The 19,769-nt window shown below is 39.3% G+C and overlaps 1 protein-coding gene across 1 annotated transcript in view; it reads left to right on the forward strand.

Annotated features, from left to right (window-relative positions):
- cntn4 (contactin 4) overlaps positions 1–19,769 on the forward strand; it is a 126,206-nt gene that overhangs the window by 57,737 nt on the left and 48,700 nt on the right. The window contains exons 10-12 of the mRNA XM_067372625.1: positions 556–695; positions 6,436–6,565; positions 10,110–10,260. Coding sequence (XP_067228726.1) covers positions 556–695; positions 6,436–6,565; positions 10,110–10,260 — 421 coding nt within the window. The remainder of the gene's footprint in view (positions 1–555; positions 696–6,435; positions 6,566–10,109; positions 10,261–19,769) is intronic.

A 19,769-nucleotide genomic window follows, 5' to 3' on the forward strand; every position in this document is an offset into this window, starting at 1 on the left:
TGAAAAGACTGGACTCAAAAGAATGATTCATTTGTGAATCTGACATCACTACTTCCCATTTCTAAACTTTACCTTTTACACTTTCAATGTAAGTGACCATGTGTTTACATTGTTCATTGTTTGTTTGTTCTACCTTTTAGCTTCCTTATAAGGAAAATGTCCATAAATGACTCCCTAAATGTCCTCTTTGTCAATTATTTACTAGGTTTGAGTTACATGCATTTAAAAGATAAAGATCAATACAGCTTGTTTATAATTAAGCCATAATTTACCCTAACAGTATTGGTTGAGGTAGTTTATGGTATTAGCTTTTGGACAATACTAATATATTAGATGGGATTTCCTTTATATACCCATCTTAGTGGAAGTGTGAATCATGTGGGCCAGACTGCTTCTACTGTCACTGCTGTTGTTGTTTTTTATGTAGCATTTTTGTGATTACATCACACCATCTCTCATAGTTCATGAATGTCCGCTTTGAAGGACACGTAACAGGTAATAATGAAGGTTAAAGTAATTCTGTGTAGTCATTACCTCTTCTGTTTGTTGTTTCAGCCTCCCCCCAGCTAATTGAGAAGCCCCAGGATGTGCAGAAGGCCATAGATGACTCTCTAGTGTGGGAATGCAAGGCCACAGGGAAACCCAAACCCTCTTACAGGTGGATGAAGAATGGAGAGAACCTGGAGCCCACTGAGGTCAGTTCACCTCTGAGGTTTGAGGACGGTCACCAAACTTCTGACAATGATTAATAATAGAAATTGCATGAATGATTACAGTTTCCCCAAAAGTGAAAATTTGTTCATCATTTGCTCACCCTCATGACGTACTTTCTTCTGTGGAACACAAAAGAAGATATTTTGAAAAACTTTTTGTCCATACACTGAAAGTCAGCTGGGTTTGGTCCCTTTTGACTTCTATTGTATGGCTAAAAACAGCTGGAACATTGTTCAAATTATCTTCTTTTTTCTTCCACGTGAGAAAGAAAATCATACAGGTTTGGAATGGCATGAGTAAAGAGTGACAGAATTTTCATTTGTTAGTGATCTATCCTTTTAAATGTTATATTTGAAAATTTAGCTTTAGTTCAAAGAATTTACAGATCATATCAAGTGTATTAAACAAAATTCAAAGAAAAAAGTCTGTTTTTAGGTTATGTCAGCGATTTGGTAACAGCAGACACAGTAGACATGCCAGCCATCTTTATTAACCTTTTGAGACCGATGCTTTAGAGTGTATTCCTTAATGGCTTCTCTATAACCATCTAAATCAAAGTGAATCCAGTGGAGTGCCTGATATGTCATTCTGCGGACCTTCAATATAGGCCACTCCAGAATTATCAAACCAATAGGAAAAGACAAAATTGAGAACATAAAAGCTTCCAAATATCACCACTTGTTCTGACAATGAGAGGGAATAGCTCCCCAAAAATGTAATAAACTCAAGGTGGCAATAGCTAGAAGAAAGCACTACCAATACTCCCTAACAACACATTTTAAAGATTGAACCAACACATTTTCATTTCATACCTCTTCCTTTTTTGTGAGTTTGTCAAAGTTATTTTTTAGATGCTTGAAGGTGATGTGAAATGACTTTTTCAACCCATTTTACTTCCTTTATGTGACTTTTCAGAATGTTTAATGTGAAAAAATGTAGGGGCTTGATTTTTATCCATTGGGAATTTATTGGATCATGAAAAATGTGCACTTCAGTACTTTGCAGTTGAGTTTACTTTCCTGAAACACTGCCAGTATCTGTTGGTTGAAACTTCAGCAGCCTTGGTGAGATCCATTTGAGGTGGAGAAAGTTATGACATATTTGATAAAAGACAACCATTGTTTTCTTTGGAATAACATGCTCTGATAAATTATGCACAATAAGACCAGTGAAGTGCATTAAGTAAGTAAATAGGACAGTTTTGATTTCATGTCAACTTTATATAAGGTGCATAGAGAAGCATGCTAACTAAGGCTCTTCTAAACAACGTTACTGCTCATAAACATCCTTACTGGTTTGCAACCTACAAACATCACCAAACAACACAAGCACAGCATATGAAGACATTTAAGAAGTCTTTAAATAAAGTAAAATACATTTAATGAACATTAAGGCTTGATTTAGTACAGTAATTCGTAATGCAAGATGCAACAATCTCCCATTAAATCTCTGAGCTAAAAGAGCTGATTTAAAGGCCGTTTTCTTGCAGGCCATTAGGAGAAGCCCTATAAACCTTTATTGTGCACTAGACAAGCTCTTATTGTTTTGTCTTTCTCTGAAATCCATTTAAACTATGGTGAAAGAGGTGATAAACATTTATATGTCTCGACACTCTACACTCTAAAAAAAAAAAAAAAATTGTTCTATATAGTACTAAAAGTGGCTCTTTGGCCACTTTAAGTGCTGTAGCACCAAATCTGAGGTGCTATATAGCACCTCTACCGTATACAGAACCTGTTAAGCCCCTGTATGGTTCTTCAGTAGTTCGTCAGTGGTTCTCTGGGGTGGTTAAGGTGCTGTATAGCACCACTGCCTTACAAAGAACCTGTTAAGCCCCTTTAAAGGTTCTAGACGAGCCAAAGAACCACTGTTGGTGCTGTTTAGCACCATTTTTGTTGAAGAAATATTAAAATGCGATATGGCACCTCTTATGGGTTCTACATAGCACCATTTGACAAAGGTTCTGTAGAGCACCTTTACAGATATGGTGCTACATAGCACCAAAAGTGGTTCCCCTATGATTACGAGCAAAGAACCAATTTTACTGCTATATAGCACTTTTTTTTAGAGTGAGGTAATACACAACCTGTCTCCACTGAGAGCATTTCACCCTCAAACTCTCAGCGCATGAAGTTATTTTTAGAGACTAGTAGCTCTTTGGCACAACTATGGTGTGGTGAATAAACAAATCAGTAAACTTCATGTAAATTAGCCTCTCTATGCGATGTGGGTGCAAACAAAACAAAAGATATTGATCCATTTAGAGACACTGGCTGTGTGTGTGCTCAGAGACATGGTCACTTGTCTTTCTTCATCTGTCACTCATTCTTTTTCATCTTTCACACCACCAGATTAGAATATCTATCAGCTCTGCATAATTAGCAGTCTGTCCATTTCTTTGTTTTGCACTTTATTAGAGAGCGGTTCCAGCAGAACACACTGCAATCAAAAAAGCTCAAATAAAGTTCATTTACATGCATTGGACCTCAGGAAAGGATTTTTAATGCAGATTTTGCTGGTTGGGATTAACATTTGTTGAATGAATTTGTATTTGAAAACCAAATTTGCATAATGATCAATGCTTTACAGGTGTGTTTGTGTGCCAAGGCAATTGCCAAAAGGTGCACTTGAATTTAAAATGCAATAAAATCTTTTCATTTTGCATTTATGGTTTTAAAAATTATTTGAAAGACCTTGTGCCTTCCTGGAAGCACATCTCTTTGAGAACTGAATAAATACCACCCAGTTTGTACTATGACAGACTAATGTCCCAAGGGCACAACAATCTCTTGATTGAATCATGGCCCTAGCTTACATTTGGATTCCGAAATGTTGATTTTCAATGTATCCCGGTTAAATGAATTAATCAGTGCAGAATTATTACAATCTCCAAATGTCACCGTCAACATCAGAGCTTTAATCAATTGTATAACTAAAGGTCATTGATGTAGCAAAAGCAGGGGTTGGTGACTTATACCATTTGTTATTTTCATTGTGCTTAATCAATTGGGACCTTTCATGTTCTTTCTGCCTTATTGGAACGCAGCATTGCTAAGGTGACCAGCTGAAAACCTCTTCTTTGTAAATCACTGTGATGCTCTAGTCACTAAGAGAAAGGAATATGATGTGAGGCACATACCGTATCTTGGCTAATCTAGTAATAAACGTGTCAATGATCTCGTTCACCCGTATCATTGCGCTTTTTTGATACCAGCTCGTACTGCTTACGCAGAATCTAGCTTATATTTGTTGTAGTTTAATTTAAAATGCACCCTATAACATAAAACGGAGTGTTTACAACAGCTATGAACATGTAATGAGGCCTAACATGCATGGTATTTTGAACAAAAGGAGACATTATCATCTTTTAGAAAGCGTAGATTTAAATCAAGACTTAGGAAATGAAAACGTCACGCACTTCACACGCACTTCATATCAGGATGAGAATTTGCCGCAACTGTAGTCATGCATTGCGGTTTATGTCCTGACCCTACGGATTTTGAGCAGTGACATTGCCAATCGCTGCATTTCAGCGCAGATGTGCAGATGGTTCCCTCCCTCAGGTACTGCCACATGCAAAACTGCTGATTTAAGAGGAACGTCACGGTTAATTAGTGCAGTAGTAAAGTGAAGCATCGCCTCACTCCGAACTGCTATATGCCACCTTGTGATTTTCTTATTTGTCCCATATTGTGCATTTGTCCCTTCCTCCTTATCTCCATTTCAGACTACACCAGCACAAATTTCATTCAAAAGCAGATAATCCGAAGGACCGACTGCTGTTATAGTGGTGACTACAGTAAACACTTTAGTAACATTAAAGGAAATTGAAAAATTAATTATTCAAAAATGAGTTTACTCAAAGATTAAAGTTCTGTCATTATTAACTCCGAATGCCATTCCAACCATAAATGGCAGAAATAGTAAGAGTGTTATTCCAATTTAGTAGCTGGGATTTTTTTTTTAACACTGGTTATGAAGGTTTACAAATGCATACCATTATGATAAACAGAAAAAAATAAAATCCAAAAATATAAATAAAAAAAAAATAATAAAAAATTTTTAAAACACATTTTAACTTAATGTTTGTTTTAGGTATTGTTTAGGAATAACTTTTGTCTTCAAAATTTAAAATAGGCTTATTTCCCCACATAAATAACATATATGTATACAGGACACTAAATCATCAGTTCAACTGATTAGTTAAAAAAAAAACAAAAAAAAAACAGAATCATTCAGGAACGAAATGCTTGACTGCCCTTATGAATGAGTGGATCTTTTCATTCAAAAATACTAAATCACTCAGGATGACTGTGTCACGATCACCAGCTGGTGTGCCCTGGATATCCACCAGAGGGCGTTCCCCTCTTGTTCATTGTTATTCTGTCCTGGACTACAATTCCCATTACCCGTTGCCTGGACTCCTGTGATTTACTTGATTGTGTTTGCCTTTATAAGCCCTGTGTTTTCTGTCGGTCTTTGCGAAGTCTTGTATGTGTCACTACTGCATTTCTAGTTCCCTGTTTCTTGGTTTTTATCTTCTGCTTGTCTCCCTGAATTTCCCTATTTGCCTTTGTCTTGGACTTTGTTTTATGCTTGGACTTTTTGCCTGTTTTTGGACTTCGATTGTGGATTACCCTTTTAATAAATACTGCGTTTGGATCTTCAACCTAAAGTTTCGGAGCAGTACAAGACAGATTGTCTTTATGAATAAATCATTAAATCTTTTTCTCAACCAATTCATTAAAAACACAGATTAATTTAGGAATGATACAACTGTGTGTTGCTTGGATATGCCCAACAGTGGATTTATCTCCGGCTTCACTTGGAGTTATTTTCATTGGCATAGCAAAAACAGACAGATTAATTGGCAATATTGTGTGCAACACATAAGTTACTAAATATTCTTGTTTATTGAACTATTGGACTCTTATATAAAAGCAATATCACACTCGCAATCATGATGTCGGTCTGAATGTCAACGTGGCTGTGATACGAAGAATAAATTTAAAGAGCAAAATATGAAATATGAAAGGACAGAATACCACAGCAGAGAGTGTTCTGCCACTTTTCATGCCAATTTTTAATATGAACCTGTCTTTTTATGAGGCTTTAAAATATTGTTTATGCCTGTTGGAAGGGAGCATGAGGTGGAAACTAAATGCTCTCCAAGGTGATTATATATATAGAGAGAGAGAGAGAGAAAGAGAGAGAGAGAAAGACACTTTTGTTTGCAGTGTCCTGGGATGTAAGATGTCTTGGGAGTATTGAAACCTGGTTTACCCATTTTATGTTGTTTTTTTTTAATACTCTATATTCATCAAACAAGTTTAGTTAACATCAGAGGACATGCAAACTTCATTCCATCACATGCTCGAAATGGTATAAAGCTGTCAGCGTTAAAATATTATCCCAGCTTGTTTATAATGGCAAACATCATCCAGCCTCCCAATGACTTGTCCACGGAATATAGAGGCTCCAGCTCTGGTTAAGAAGAAAACAAGCCGGGGCTTTATTTCCATCTCATAAACATACAGATTTATTACCATCGTTTTTGAGCAGCCTCCCTACGCAGTGTCTCCCATTAGTAATGAACACTCAGATTTATGATTGTTTCCATCAACCTCCAGTCGTAATTTACCTTCCCAGACACGTTGTGCTTTTATGCAGATTAGCAGTCTCAGTAAAAGACTCTTAACTGAGATATCCTGTTTTCCACAGGAGAGGGTGCAGGTCATTAATGGCGCCCTGTCCATCACTCGCCTGGAGCTTTCCGATATTGGAATGTACCAGTGCGTGGCTGGGAACAAGTATGGAGAAGTGTACTCCAATGCTGAACTCAGAGTTATTGGTAAGTAAAACCTGGTTAATCGCATTTGACTGAAATATTGGTGTTGGTTTGTAAAGTTGTAATGACTGCATTAATGAAGCTTACACTCTGTCTCAAATGTATGCTCTTGATAATGGCCAATTATGAGCCATAATGTAATTAGATGTTTAATAATGTTCATTGCATGTGCAAGTATGCATTTTGTTCTTATTCTGTCAAGGAGATTGTTGTTGTTTAAAAGTTAATTTATGCCTCACTTGTAGCACACAACAGAAGTAACGTTTGGTTCAAAGAGGCTTCCCAAACCCTCCCCTATCTGCCATTGGTTGGATAAACTGATAGCCCTGCCCAACACTCAGCATGTTCTTTTTGAGTGAATCAAAAACATACAGCTTAAGCATTGTAGTTCGATTCCTGAACAAATGACTCATGTGAGCATGTTCCTTTTAAGTAAATCAAAAAATACAGTGCAGTCTGATAGTGCAGTCTGATTCCTGAACGAATGACTTGGTAACACTTTAGTTTAGGGTCCAATTATCACTATTAGCTAGTTGCTTATTAGTATGTATATTAGTAGGATATTGGCTGTTTATTAGTACTCATAAAGCACATATTCTACATCCCTCAATCATTCCCAATACCTACTAAACAACTACCTTACTAACTATTAATAAGCAGTAATTAGGAGTTTATTGAGGCAAAAGATATAGTTAATAGTTAGTTAATAGTGAGAATTGGACCCTAAACTAAACAACATGTCCTCCAACCAATATGCCCATATAGTTTGTTTATTACTTCCCTGAAATACGACCCATAGGAGCGTTTACTAAAGTTGCGCCCCTTTCGACAACAGGACACTTTCATTTTAATGCATTGGACCCTCTTATCTGTGGCATATTTCGGGTTTCGCGTAGCTCAGTTGGTAGAGCATTGCGATATACAACAGTATGCAATCATGTGATCATGCGATCGTGGGTTCGATCCCAGGGAACGCATGTGCTCATAAAGTGTATATGCACTCTAAATCACTAAGGGTAGGTGTAGTCGTTAATAAAAAAATGAGTTTTGCTAAATGGAAATAGGACAAATTGTGGGTAAGAGACCGTGTAAAAAGTCCACACATTGCATTCAGATTGCATAACCTACAGTGTTGTCCGATTCTTAAACGAATGACTCATTTTAAGTGAATCAAAAACATACAGCACAAACAGTGTCTGATTTCAGAATAAAATTTTATGTGTGTGTGTGAATCAGACACATGGTGAATGTTTGTTCATATAGTGTAGTGTGTGTGAATCAGACACATGGTGAATGTTTGTTCATATAGTGTAGTTAAAGAACAAGTTATACATTTTGTTGGTTGTTTTCTAAAAATGAATGAAATATGCTATCAATTTTTTTTTGTTTAGTAATGTTGTCTACTTTATAGTTAATACCTTATTGGATTGCATGTATGCTGCATATATTTTCAAAGCATTGTTTTAAATTTAATATTTGTAATATTGAAATTAATTGTATGGCAATGTAATTGCATTTTTTGTTTCCAAATATACTGTATATTCGTTAAAAGTCCTAAAGAAATGGTTCATTCTAAACCAGCTCATGCAATTGATAGAGCCAGAAGCTGATACAGTATGTTGGGACACTCAAACACACAGCAATGTTTTGAAAGCGCCGTAGTGTTTACATTTGTTCAGGGAAGTCAACCAACAAATGACTTAATACAAATGGTTACTGCATATTAAACTGACATTGCGATTGTCACGGGCAGTAACATGCACTAAACTCCAGAGCTGTGTTTACTTGCCATCTACAGCAACATTCTATTCACCCACAACTTTCTTTGTTTATTGTTTTGCCATAAAAATTCAGCCGCCAAAGTGGCCAAGAAACTGAACTCACAGGAGAATAATTGTCAGTCCCTTGTGCAGATAAAATAATTGCAGTGCCTTTTAAAAGACAGAGAGTGAAGATTGTAGAGCTGGAGAAATTATCATAATAAAAACTCATTTGAGTGCGGAACGTGGGAAAAAAAGAGGAAAGGACGTGACATTTTCCCTTTGTTTTTCTTAGCAGAGAGAAGGAGCGTGTGATAATTAAAGTGCACCACATACGCCAAGCCTCTGTTCTGCCATCTCTGTTTCTACATCATACGTACCCACGTACACATGTCTTCCTTTGAAGTACAATGATTAGAGAGGATGTGCTCTAAATCGTCCTTAATCCTCATGTCTGCTTACCTGTAATTATGGTCAATTATGAAGGGAATAATTGGCCTGATGCTTGATGGACTTTAGTTGTTAAATATTATTGTTCTTAAATATTTCACTGGTTCTTTATGTGTCATTTATTTATTGGCACAATAAGATACAGGATGCTAAATAATGGCGGATAATGGTGGAAATGTCAAAGCAAGATTCAAACTTGTGACTATATGAGCACCACAAAGCAAACCGCTAGGCCACAGCTCTGGCGTTTGTTTTTTTTTTTCTTTTTTTAGCCTGTTCTATTTTCACAATACCATAGCTAGTGATCAGATTGCTTTTATATACATGAATAATGTAATTATGAGTCATTTAAATTACCCCATGACATTTATTTCTTTCCTGTGTTTATTTTGTTTACACGTTATTTCAATATTCCACTTTAGACATTCTACTAACTCTCATTCATTTCAACCTCATGTGAACTAACTCTCATTAGAGTATTAGTAGACTGTTAGGTTAGGGTTAGAAGAATAAGTTGACATGTACTTGCGTTGGTACTTAGAGTAAGTAGAATGTCTGTTGGGGGACCATCAAAATAAAATGTTAGCAGATATTAAGCAGACCATCTTTAATACTCTAATGTGAGTTTGTTGACATGTAGTTGCAAAGTTACTATAGTTAGTAGAATGTCTAAAGTGGACTACTGAAATAAAGTGATTTTTAAGAGAAAGACAGTAAATTTTTAAGTGTGTATATATACAAAGTTCTGTCATGAAACTCTAGCTGGCACAGTCTGAGGTTGCACAGTGCACAGGTTCTTAACTTACCTGCTTGCAATCAGATCATTCTCTATAGGGCACAGCTGATTGGTTCCTGCTGTATCAGCTTGCGTGTTCAACCTTCAAGTGCATTTGCCTTAGCAGTGCAGAGTACTTTCAGAAACCCTACACCTTCCCCAGCTCCACCTGTATAGATCTGCTATGGGTAATTCATGTACGCTATATTGTACAGCAGCAGCATGTCTCACTTGCTCACAGCAGCGTGTCATGTATCTGTTGGCAGTAGCAAGTACTGTACTTGCTCTGCAGCAGCAGCGTAGCAGATCTGTTCTGCCAAGACCAAAAATATCAACATTGTCATACCCATTATCGTGCCAAACGCTCCGACAGAAATCAGCTTAAAGTTAATTTTGTGTTGTCACTGTACTTGTTTTGATTATAAAACATTCCTTTATTTGTATGTAACTGAAAATAGTTGCATGAGAGTTTTAGCTATTAGTTTGAAGTTGTGAAACATTTTCTGTGATTTCTGTTGACGTATACTCTTAATATAATTTAAAACTTGCTCTTTCATTTCAGCTATCGCTCCTGATTTCTCCCAAAACCAGCTGAAGGGCCTCACTTTAGTGAAAGAAGGTGGCGATGTTCTCATTGAATGCAAGCCCAAGATGTCTCCTCGAGGCACAATCTCCTGGCGCAAAGGCAACGACGCCCTCCGAGAAAGCAGCAGGTAATCCCTTATCCCACTCAGATGTCATTAGTCATATCTGCAGAGCCTTTCCTCTGTTTGCAGTCTTTTTATATAATGCTACAAAACCAAAGCTTTTCCAGTTTGATCCAGGAACAGTCAACTGGACTGTGGGATGATGAGCCCACAATACTGCGTTTATGCTCCAGATCTGGTTTTTGATATAACGTCTTTGTCAAATCATTTCTGTTATTCACAGCAACAAAGCACTGCCACTGACTTTAGCCATTCATCTCTGCCTGTGGAATCCCACTACAACAGCCAGAGAAAAAGCATGTCTCAGCATGTCTCTGCTAAGGGTCACAACGATATGTCTCTGGTGGGCTTTGTGTTTCAGCTTCAAATGCTCTTTTCTCTTTCTTTCATTTTGTTTTACTATCTCCTTCTGTTATTTGCTCACTCCCCTAAATACAAGAGCCTCGTAGTGGCCCATTTTATGCAGACGTGTACTGCAGATCTCTAATGTGTGTGCATAACCTGGTATTGCTGAGTTCAACATGTTCCTGGGTCAACATTTTTGTTGATCCTGGAACAACATTCAAATCAACCAATCAAGTTTGAGGGACAAGTTTACAGATTATGTCAAGTTTAGGCTTAAAATCATGAATTGGTGCTTCTACATCAGTGTTATTCATCTATCATTTCCCTCTGATTTTTGGGATAACTTATTAGGTTTAGGGGTAGGAATAGGGTTAAGACTAAATCTTCAGACTAGAATGTTGTTCCAGGATCAACAAAATATGTTGACCCAGGAACGCATCTAACTCAGCAATATCAGGACGTGCATGACCCTGTTATCAAACATACTGCCTTAAAATATTATAAAATGAAATATGAAATCTTATATACATATACTAATATAATTATATAAAATATTATAAAGTTAGGGTAAGGTGAATGCAAATTGTATGTTATTAATCACAATACCGTTCAAAAGTTTGGGATCAGTAAGATTTGTTTTTTGAAAGAAATTAATACTTTTATTCAGCAGTGATGCGTGAAATTGATCAAAAGTGGGAGTAAAGACATTTATAATGTTACAGAAGATTTCTATTGATTTCTATTCTACTTCTGTGGAACTTTCTATACATCAGAGAATCTTGAAAAAGAATGTATCACTGTTTCCACAAATATTGTTTTCAATATTTATATTAATAAGAAATGTTTCTTGAGCATCAAATTAGCACATCAGAATGATTTCTGAAAGATCGTGGGACACTCAATACAGGAGTAATGATGCTGAAAATTCAGCTTTGCCATCGCATGAATCGCATTGTAAAATATATTTAAGTAGAAAACACTTATTTTAAATTGTAATAATATAATACAGTTTCACTGTGTTTTTGATCAAATAAATGCAGACGTGGTGAACATAAGAGAATTCTTTCAAAAATCTTACCAACTCAAAACTAAATGTAAATGGTAGTGCGGATCAGATCATAGTCTGGATCAGTTTGTGTTTTGACTGGTTAACCAACTGGTTTCCCATCATGACCAGCTGACAAACCTTTCTAAAACCAGCAAAATAGACCAGTCTATCTCTAACTGGTTTATGCTGGAGGTTTTTCTTCCAGCAAGGCTATGGCATCCAAAAATACTGTCTAAAGGCATTAGATTGTATTTTTAGGACACAGTATTTCATCACTTCAACTGTGGTGAAGTTTTCTAAAAGATGCACATTTTGCACAGAGATCAGTGAGCACACATAATTATTCGAATGAAACCTGATGTTCTTATTATCAGCTCCTGTAAGGATCATGCAGTCCCTCATAACTGGACTTTGCAGGTTTATCAGATGATTCCCTCCTGAGCAAAGGCAGGGTGTTAATCAACTTCTCTGCACTCTTAGTAGGAGGTCAGCGTCCCTGCCAGACCAGCCTTTATCAACAAACATATGTCCCTGTCTCAGCCAGACCCAGCTTGATACAAGTGCAGTATGTCACCGACCCAGAGCGTTTGCGTTTGACCACACTGAGATAGGCAAAGTTCAGTGCGTCTGCGTGTGTTTATGTATGCATCTGTCAGTGTGTGCACACCACGGTTGCCCGTCGTTTACATATACAAAGTTGGTGTTGGCACTCATCAAACAGAGTGGCGGGCCGTTTGCATAGAGGTTATGCTGTCAATGTCCTTGTGCTGTCCTGTGTGAGAGGACAGCAAAGCTGATGAATTCTTGAAGTATACACCTTGAAGAGTCAAGGCAGAAAATTGATTTGCCATGAGACGGCTTTCTTTCTTTCACTATGTTTTGCATCTCTTCATTCTTCTTTTACACACTATATTCAGACATTTTATTCACAAACAGAATATGTGTTGTCCAGTTTGTTATGGTTTAATTTTGGGAATCCTTGCGCAGAATATCTTTTGAGCGCTTATGGTAAGTTACACTTAAAAATGTCTGAATGTGAGTGCATTCGATGACGTATTTTCAAAAAGGATAAACGTGCACCATTTTAAGCAAAACAATATATATACAATGGAAGCTTGTTTCAGCCAATAAATACAAAATAAAAAAGGAAATTTGCGACTTTTTATCTCACAATTTTGACTTCTTTTCTCAAAATTGCGAGATATAAACTTGCAAATGTGAATTACAATGTCAGAATTGCGAGTTATAAACTCACAATTGCCTGTTATAAACTCACAATTCTGATTTCTTTTCTCAGAATTGTGAGATATAAAGTCCAATTCTGAGGGTGAAAAAATGACTTTTTTTCTCAGAATTGTGATTTTATATCACACAATTCTGCCTATATAACTTACAATTCTGACTTTATAACTCGCAATTGTGAGTTTATATCACGCAATTCTGAGAAAAAAGTCAGAATTGTGAGATAAAAAGTCACAATTATACCTTTTTTATTTTTTATTCATTGGTGGAAACAAGCTTCCATAATAATCTGTTGAAAATGAAGATTAAAAAAAGCATTTAGATGGTTGTCACACTTAGTGAAACATGCTTAATTGCAGGTCACTGACTTCATAAATCCACTAAAATTTATTGGAGAGAATTGCTCAGAAAGGTTAGTTTGATATTTTGTTATATAATGTAATGAAATTCAGACATTTTAAGTGAGGCCTAAGTGTCCAAGTACTTTTTGGGGCCGCTCTATCTTGACCACATTATGGAAGACTTTTCTCTTTTTTCTGCCTGGCACGAAAATGTCCTAAACCCTACCACTTTAGATAATAGTCTTTGCTGTGCTTTATTTGCTATAAATATCGTGTTAGACAGTGCTTGTTTTCTTTTGGGGAACGAAGCGTTCCGTAGTTACAAAGATTGCTAAGAGCCTTATTTGAATTTTAAGAAGCCATTTAGGTGCTGAATGGGTGTTTGCCGTTTAAGTAGATCTAAAGAATTGTCTTTTTTTTTTTTAAGACAGCATACATATCTTGCAGGATATTTAAATATTAAATCTTGCCACTCTGCCTTTGCAGTCAGGAAAAAAGGCAAAGACTGAGTATTCATTCATGGGAAGTCTTATTATTAAAACATTATTTTTGATGCCTTTTGGACCCTCTCTGTGGTTTAGAAGAAAATAATGCTCTTTTCTGACTTTGATCATGAACGGTATTCCACCTAGACCTCCTCACCTATCTTTGACACAGAGGTAATTAAAAAGAAAAATGGATAAATCACAAGTTTGCACGTACATGTCCCAGGTTGTATTGTGGCCAGCAAGGTCTGGTCAGAATGTTTGATTGCATTGTCAATAGATGGAAGCCAGCCAGGGAACTTTTTGCAGAATTGAATGCATTTCTGGAAAATGCTGACTTTCTTTCAAGCTCCTTTGGCAATGTCTTGTACACCTATGCTTACACACACTTACAGTATGTACACATACACATACTCTATTCATTCCCGTTACTCGTTATAAAAACTGAATTAACTTATGTACAACAGTGTTCCTGTGAGATGTTAATCAATCGATGTTAAAGTACATAATGCAATCACTCTAAAGAATTAGTTGTTATGGTATGCTGGTGTAGAGAAGAGGCAGATACGGATTTCCACAATTACACGTAGTATTTAATACACAGAAGGCAAGGAGAACCAAACATACACGTTATACAACATTCAAGACGGACGAGGAGTGAAGGGAGTGAGTGCAATATAAAGGGAGTGCTAACAATAGAGTCCAGGTGCAGGTGATGAGTGACGATGGGGAGCTGACGAGGTAAGTGAGTGCAGGTGATGAAACAGGAGGATTCTGGGAAATGGAGTCCAGGGAATCAAGGGATCCGTAACGGGCGCCCTGGAGACCTCAAGCCGGAGCAGGGGAATGAGCAGACAGGAGTGGAGGTCTCCAGGGCGGGCTCATAAGCCATGGCGGGTCAGGAGCCGAAGGCGGCCATGGCGGGTCAGGAGCCGTGGGCGGCCATGGCGGTTCTGGGACCGTGGGCGGCCATGGCGGGCCAGGTGCAGCGGGCTGCCGTGGAGGGTCAGGTGCAGCGGGCTGCCGTGGAGAGTCAGGTGCAGCGGGCTGCCGTGGAGAGTCAGGTGCCGAAGCCTTCGAGCCGTTGAGCCCAGGCAGCGTTGAAGGACCGGCGGGAGATGGCGGAACCAGCGGCTCCGCCGACCGAAGCGCAGCCGGGGCTCCCGAAGGCCGCAGTTGAAGACAGACGACAGACAACAAAGTGAACACTGGGGGGAGTGAGGAGGCCAACTGGAGCTGAGGGACGGAGTGACGGAGCGAAGACGGAGGAGTGCAGTCCAGAAGTGAGGGCAGGCTGACGAATGAACAAGGTGTGAACGGGGGCAGGATGGAGACTTGTGAGGCTGGAGGACTGATGGGCCATGGTGGAGACGAGGGAGGTTGGAGCCAGGGTGTAGGTAATCGCCCAGAGGTCCGAGGTGGAGATCTGGGCGAAGGGGCTTGAGGTGGAGGTACAGTGCTGAGACATATGGACGGAGGCGGGAGAGGGAGGCAGGGAGGGGAAGCAGTCTTTGGGCTGGAGGGTTCAAAAACACAGTTCATAGGAGCAGTTGGCTCGGCGGCGGCGGCTGGAGCGGCAGGCTCGGCGGCGGCGGCTGGAGCTGAGGGCTCGTAGGCGGCGGCTGGAGCTGAGGGCTCGTAGGCGGCGGCTGGAGCTGAGGGCTCGTAGGCGGCGGCTGGAGCTGAGGGCTCGTAGGCGGCGGCTGGAGCTGAGGGCTCGTAGGCGGCGGCTGGAGCTGAGGGCTCGTAGGCGGCGGCTGGAGCTGAGGGCTCGTAGGCGGCGGCTGGAGCTGAGGGCTCGTAGGCGGCGGCTGGAGCTGAGGGCTCGTAGGCGGCGGCTGGAGCTGAGGGCTCGTAGGCGGCGGCTGGAGCTGAGGGCTCGTAGGCGGCGGCTGGAGCTGAGGGCTCGTAGGCGGCGGCTGGAGCTGAGGGCTCGTAGGCGGCGGCTGGAGCTGAGGGCTCGTAGGCGGCGGCTGGAGCTGAGGGCTCGTAGGCGGCGGCTGGAGCTGAGGGCTCGTAGGCGGCGGCTGGAGCTGAGGGCTCGTAGGCGGCGGCTGAGACTGGAGCTGAGGGCTCGTAGGCGGCGGCTGAGACTGGAGATGCGGGCTCGGCGGCGGCGGCTGAGACTGGAGATGCGGGCTCGGCGGCGGAGACTGGCGCTGCTTGCTCGGCGGCGTAGACTGGCGCTGCTTGCTCGGCGGCGGAAACTGGCGCTGCCTGCTCGGCGGCGGAGACTTGAACAGAGGGCCAATCCATACCCTCGAATACAATTAAAATTCCTGTAGGAACGGGAACGGGCTCTGGAGAGACGGGCTCAGTGAAGGCTGGAAAGGGCTCAGCGGCAGGTCTTTTCCTCCTCCTCCGCTCTCCGGACCCAGCAGGAGAGTGTGGGCCCAGCGTGGGGCAGGAAGGAAGTTCACTGGGGGGTAAGCGGAGGAATACGGAGGCTGACTAACTGGCCCAGCCGACCGTGTTTCTGGACGGACTGGAGACCAACACTCATCCACATAGAATTTGGAATTATTCAAAAACAAAATAAAATTGATAGTTTCACTTAAGGAGAGACGATAATCAGGTTCATGGAAACGGAGAGTGTTGTCATCCAGACCGTCCAAAAACAGGGCGATTAAATTAGCATCGGGCCAGTCAGTCAGATAAGCCAGCTCAACGAACTCCTCCACATACCTCTCCAGTGAACGACCAACCTGAAGAAGCCCGATGAGGCGATCGCCAGCCGAAAGGTGAGTGAGAGGCGTTGGAGGAGCGGTAGCCAGGGAGCCGGGGAGTGTCTCCATCTTCTAGTGGAAATCCAGCGGTATTGGTCCGTCTTTCTGTTATGGTATGCTGGTGTAGAGAAGAGGCAGATACGGATTTCCACAATTACACGTAGTATTTAATACACAGAAGGCAAGGAGAACCAAACATACACGTTATACAACATTCAAGACGGACGAGGAGTGAAGGGAGTGAGTGCAATATAAAGGGAGTGCTAACAATAGAGTCCAGGTGCAGGTGATGAGTGACGATGGGGAGCTGACGAGGGAAGTGAGTGCAGGTGATGAAACAGGAGGATTCTGGGAAATGGAGTCCAGGGAAACAAGGGATCCGTAACATTAGTTCACTTCAGAATTCAAATTTCCTGATAATTTACGCACCCCCATGTCATTCAAGATGTTTGTATCTTTCTTTCTTCAGTCGAAAAGATTTTTGACAAAAACATTCCAGGATTTTTCTCCATATTGTGGACTTCAGTGGTTTCCAACAGGTTGAAAGTCCAAATTGCAGTTTCAATGCAGCTTCAAATGGCTTTACAGGATCCCAAAAATAAGTGTCTTGTCTAGCGAAACAATCTGTCATGTTCTTAAAAAAAAAATATATATATATATATATATATATATATATATATATATATATATATATATATATATATATACTTTTTTAACCACAAATGCTCGTCTTGCACTAGCTCTGGGATGTGTGACATGACTTCATGCATAACGTTGTCACGTTGGAAAAGTCAAGCATGATGTTGGATGGAAGTACCGACCCAATGTTTACAAAGTGAACATGCAAAGAGTAAGTCAAACGGCCATTACAAAAAGGTAACATTATGTCGGATGATTTTGAAGTTGGAGGAGAAAATGAGACGTGTGACCTTTCCAATGTGATTACGTAATGGGTGGCGCATCGCAGAGTGCAAGAAGAGCATTTGTGGTTAAAAAGTATATACATATTAAAAAGTAGAGCCTTTTGAAGCTGCATTGAAACCGCAATTTGGACCTTCAACCCGTTGGTAACCATTGAAGTCCACTATATGGAGAAAGATCCTGGAATGTTTTCCTCAAAAATTTCTTTTCAACTAAAGAAAGAAAGACATGAACATCTTGGGTGACATGTAAATTATCAGGAAATTTTAATTCTGAAGTGAACTAGACCTTTAATGATCTAAGAGTAATTTTAAATAATTTATAATTTGATTAGGCAATAGTGTGAGTTTGGGGCAGAACTACATGTTAACTGACCAATAAAAACCAGGAGCTTAAAGATTCACTAAGTAATGAGTGACATATGTATGCAATTTCCCATGAAAACCATCCCAACAGTCTTACCATAGTGAATCAGGGTAAGACAAAAACATGGTGTATTGGCTCGTTATTTAAATTTTGTTCATTTTGAACAAAAAAAGTTACATAGTATATCTTCAAATAAACCAGCTTATATTAAATTATATACAATTTTATAATATAATTATATAATTTTTTTTCTGAGTATGTATCAGATTTAATTTAATTAACCAGCATATTATGTAATTAATTTGATTACGTTTTATCATTTATAGACAGGTCTTATAAAAAAAGCAAGATGGGACTTGATTTTATATGCCATATACATGAAATAAAAAGGATTGCAAATGCGGTTTCATGTCAGCTTTAAGCTGTGATTTATTCCACTTATTTATATTGCGTCCCTGTCAGCTCTTGCTAACCTTGCAAACAGCAGCAGGTATAAAGACACCACTCTCATTAAGTGGAAATGCCATTAGAGACTAATTCATAATCAGATGTATTGTTTTATGCAAATGGGCGTTTGTGTGTGTGTGCGTGTATGTGGATGCATGCTGAGTGCAAGCACCTGTCTGGGAGCCAGACCTAATCAAAGCAGGGTGCATTTGAACTCCTTTTGTGTAAGATTAATTGGCATAATTGTGCAAGCTCTCCTTGATGGCGGAGAAAGAGAGGAGACGGTGTCACCAGCAGGATAATCCATCTTCATAGCAGCAGCCCCTTTTTTCTGCCAGAGAGGAAAGGAAAGGGATCGAAAGGGAGGGAGGGATGGATGCCATTTCTGTCGCATTTGTAACTGATGTGTCTACCTGGACATTCTATAGATCAGTGGCTCTAAACTAGCAGGTCGTGACCCTGAAATGGGTCGCAGGACTGTTCTGATAGGAACATCTACCCTTGCTGTTTTTAGCACGTTCATGAGTGAGGTATCACAGTATTGTAAACTAGTCAAACTAATCAAAGAAAATGAAGAATATTTTTAGGAACGTATGCATTGACATATATTAAATGATATATTAAGTTGTACATATTAAAAGTATTTCTACATAAAAGTAGTATTTTTGCACTGCATGTATTTTATTTGGTAACACTTTAGACATTCTACTCACTTTGACATGTCAACTTAGTCTCATTAGTATGGAAGCTTATTTCTGCCACTAAATAAAAAAAAAAAGATAAAAAAGGTATCTCACAATTCTGACTTTTTTCTCGCAATTGCAAGTTTGGATCTCACAATTCTGGCTTTTTTCTCAGAATTGCAAGATTTAAACTCACATTTGTGAGTAATAAAGTCAAAATTGCATGAAATAAACTTATAAAGTTGGAATTGTGAGATATAAACTTGCAATTCTGAGAAAAAAAATGTCTTTTTTCCCTTACAATATGGACATTTGCGAGTTTTTATCTCACAATTCTGACTTTATATCACAATTCTGACTTTATAACTCCCAATTCTGACTTTATATCACGTAATTCTGAATTTATATCCCAATTCTGACTTTATATCATGGAATGTAGTTGCAAATTTACGTATAGTCAGTAGAATGTCTATTGAGGAACCATCAAAATGAACTGTGAGCAGATATTAAGCAGACCATCTAAAATACTCTAATTTCGATGTTAGTTAACATATTGCCTATGCTGTTTATTGTAATATTAATACATTTTAATATTTGATTTTAAGGATCCTTTTTTATATATATAATAAACAATATTGGTCCTGAGCTGGGTCATCAGCTTAGATGACATCAGTGACAAGAAAGCCGCTGAAACGGCAAGGTGAATTTCTTTTCTTTTTTGTGTAAGAAGACAGTGGCAGCTCCTGAAACGCAAACCTTTTCAAAGTCGTACACTGCAGTAAAATAAATAATACCCATAGGAGAAACACATAAATAAAAGAGATAGGGCAGGGGATTTGTTCTAGATATACAATCAGCTGTTTTAGGTAGGACAGGTCAGCGGATGGGCTGATGTTTTCGAGCTGACTTTG

Source organism: Chanodichthys erythropterus, chromosome 21 (genome assembly GCF_024489055.1).
Source record: "Chanodichthys erythropterus isolate Z2021 chromosome 21, ASM2448905v1, whole genome shotgun sequence".
In the NCBI taxonomy this organism is placed as follows: domain Eukaryota; kingdom Metazoa; phylum Chordata; class Actinopteri; order Cypriniformes; family Xenocyprididae; genus Chanodichthys; species Chanodichthys erythropterus.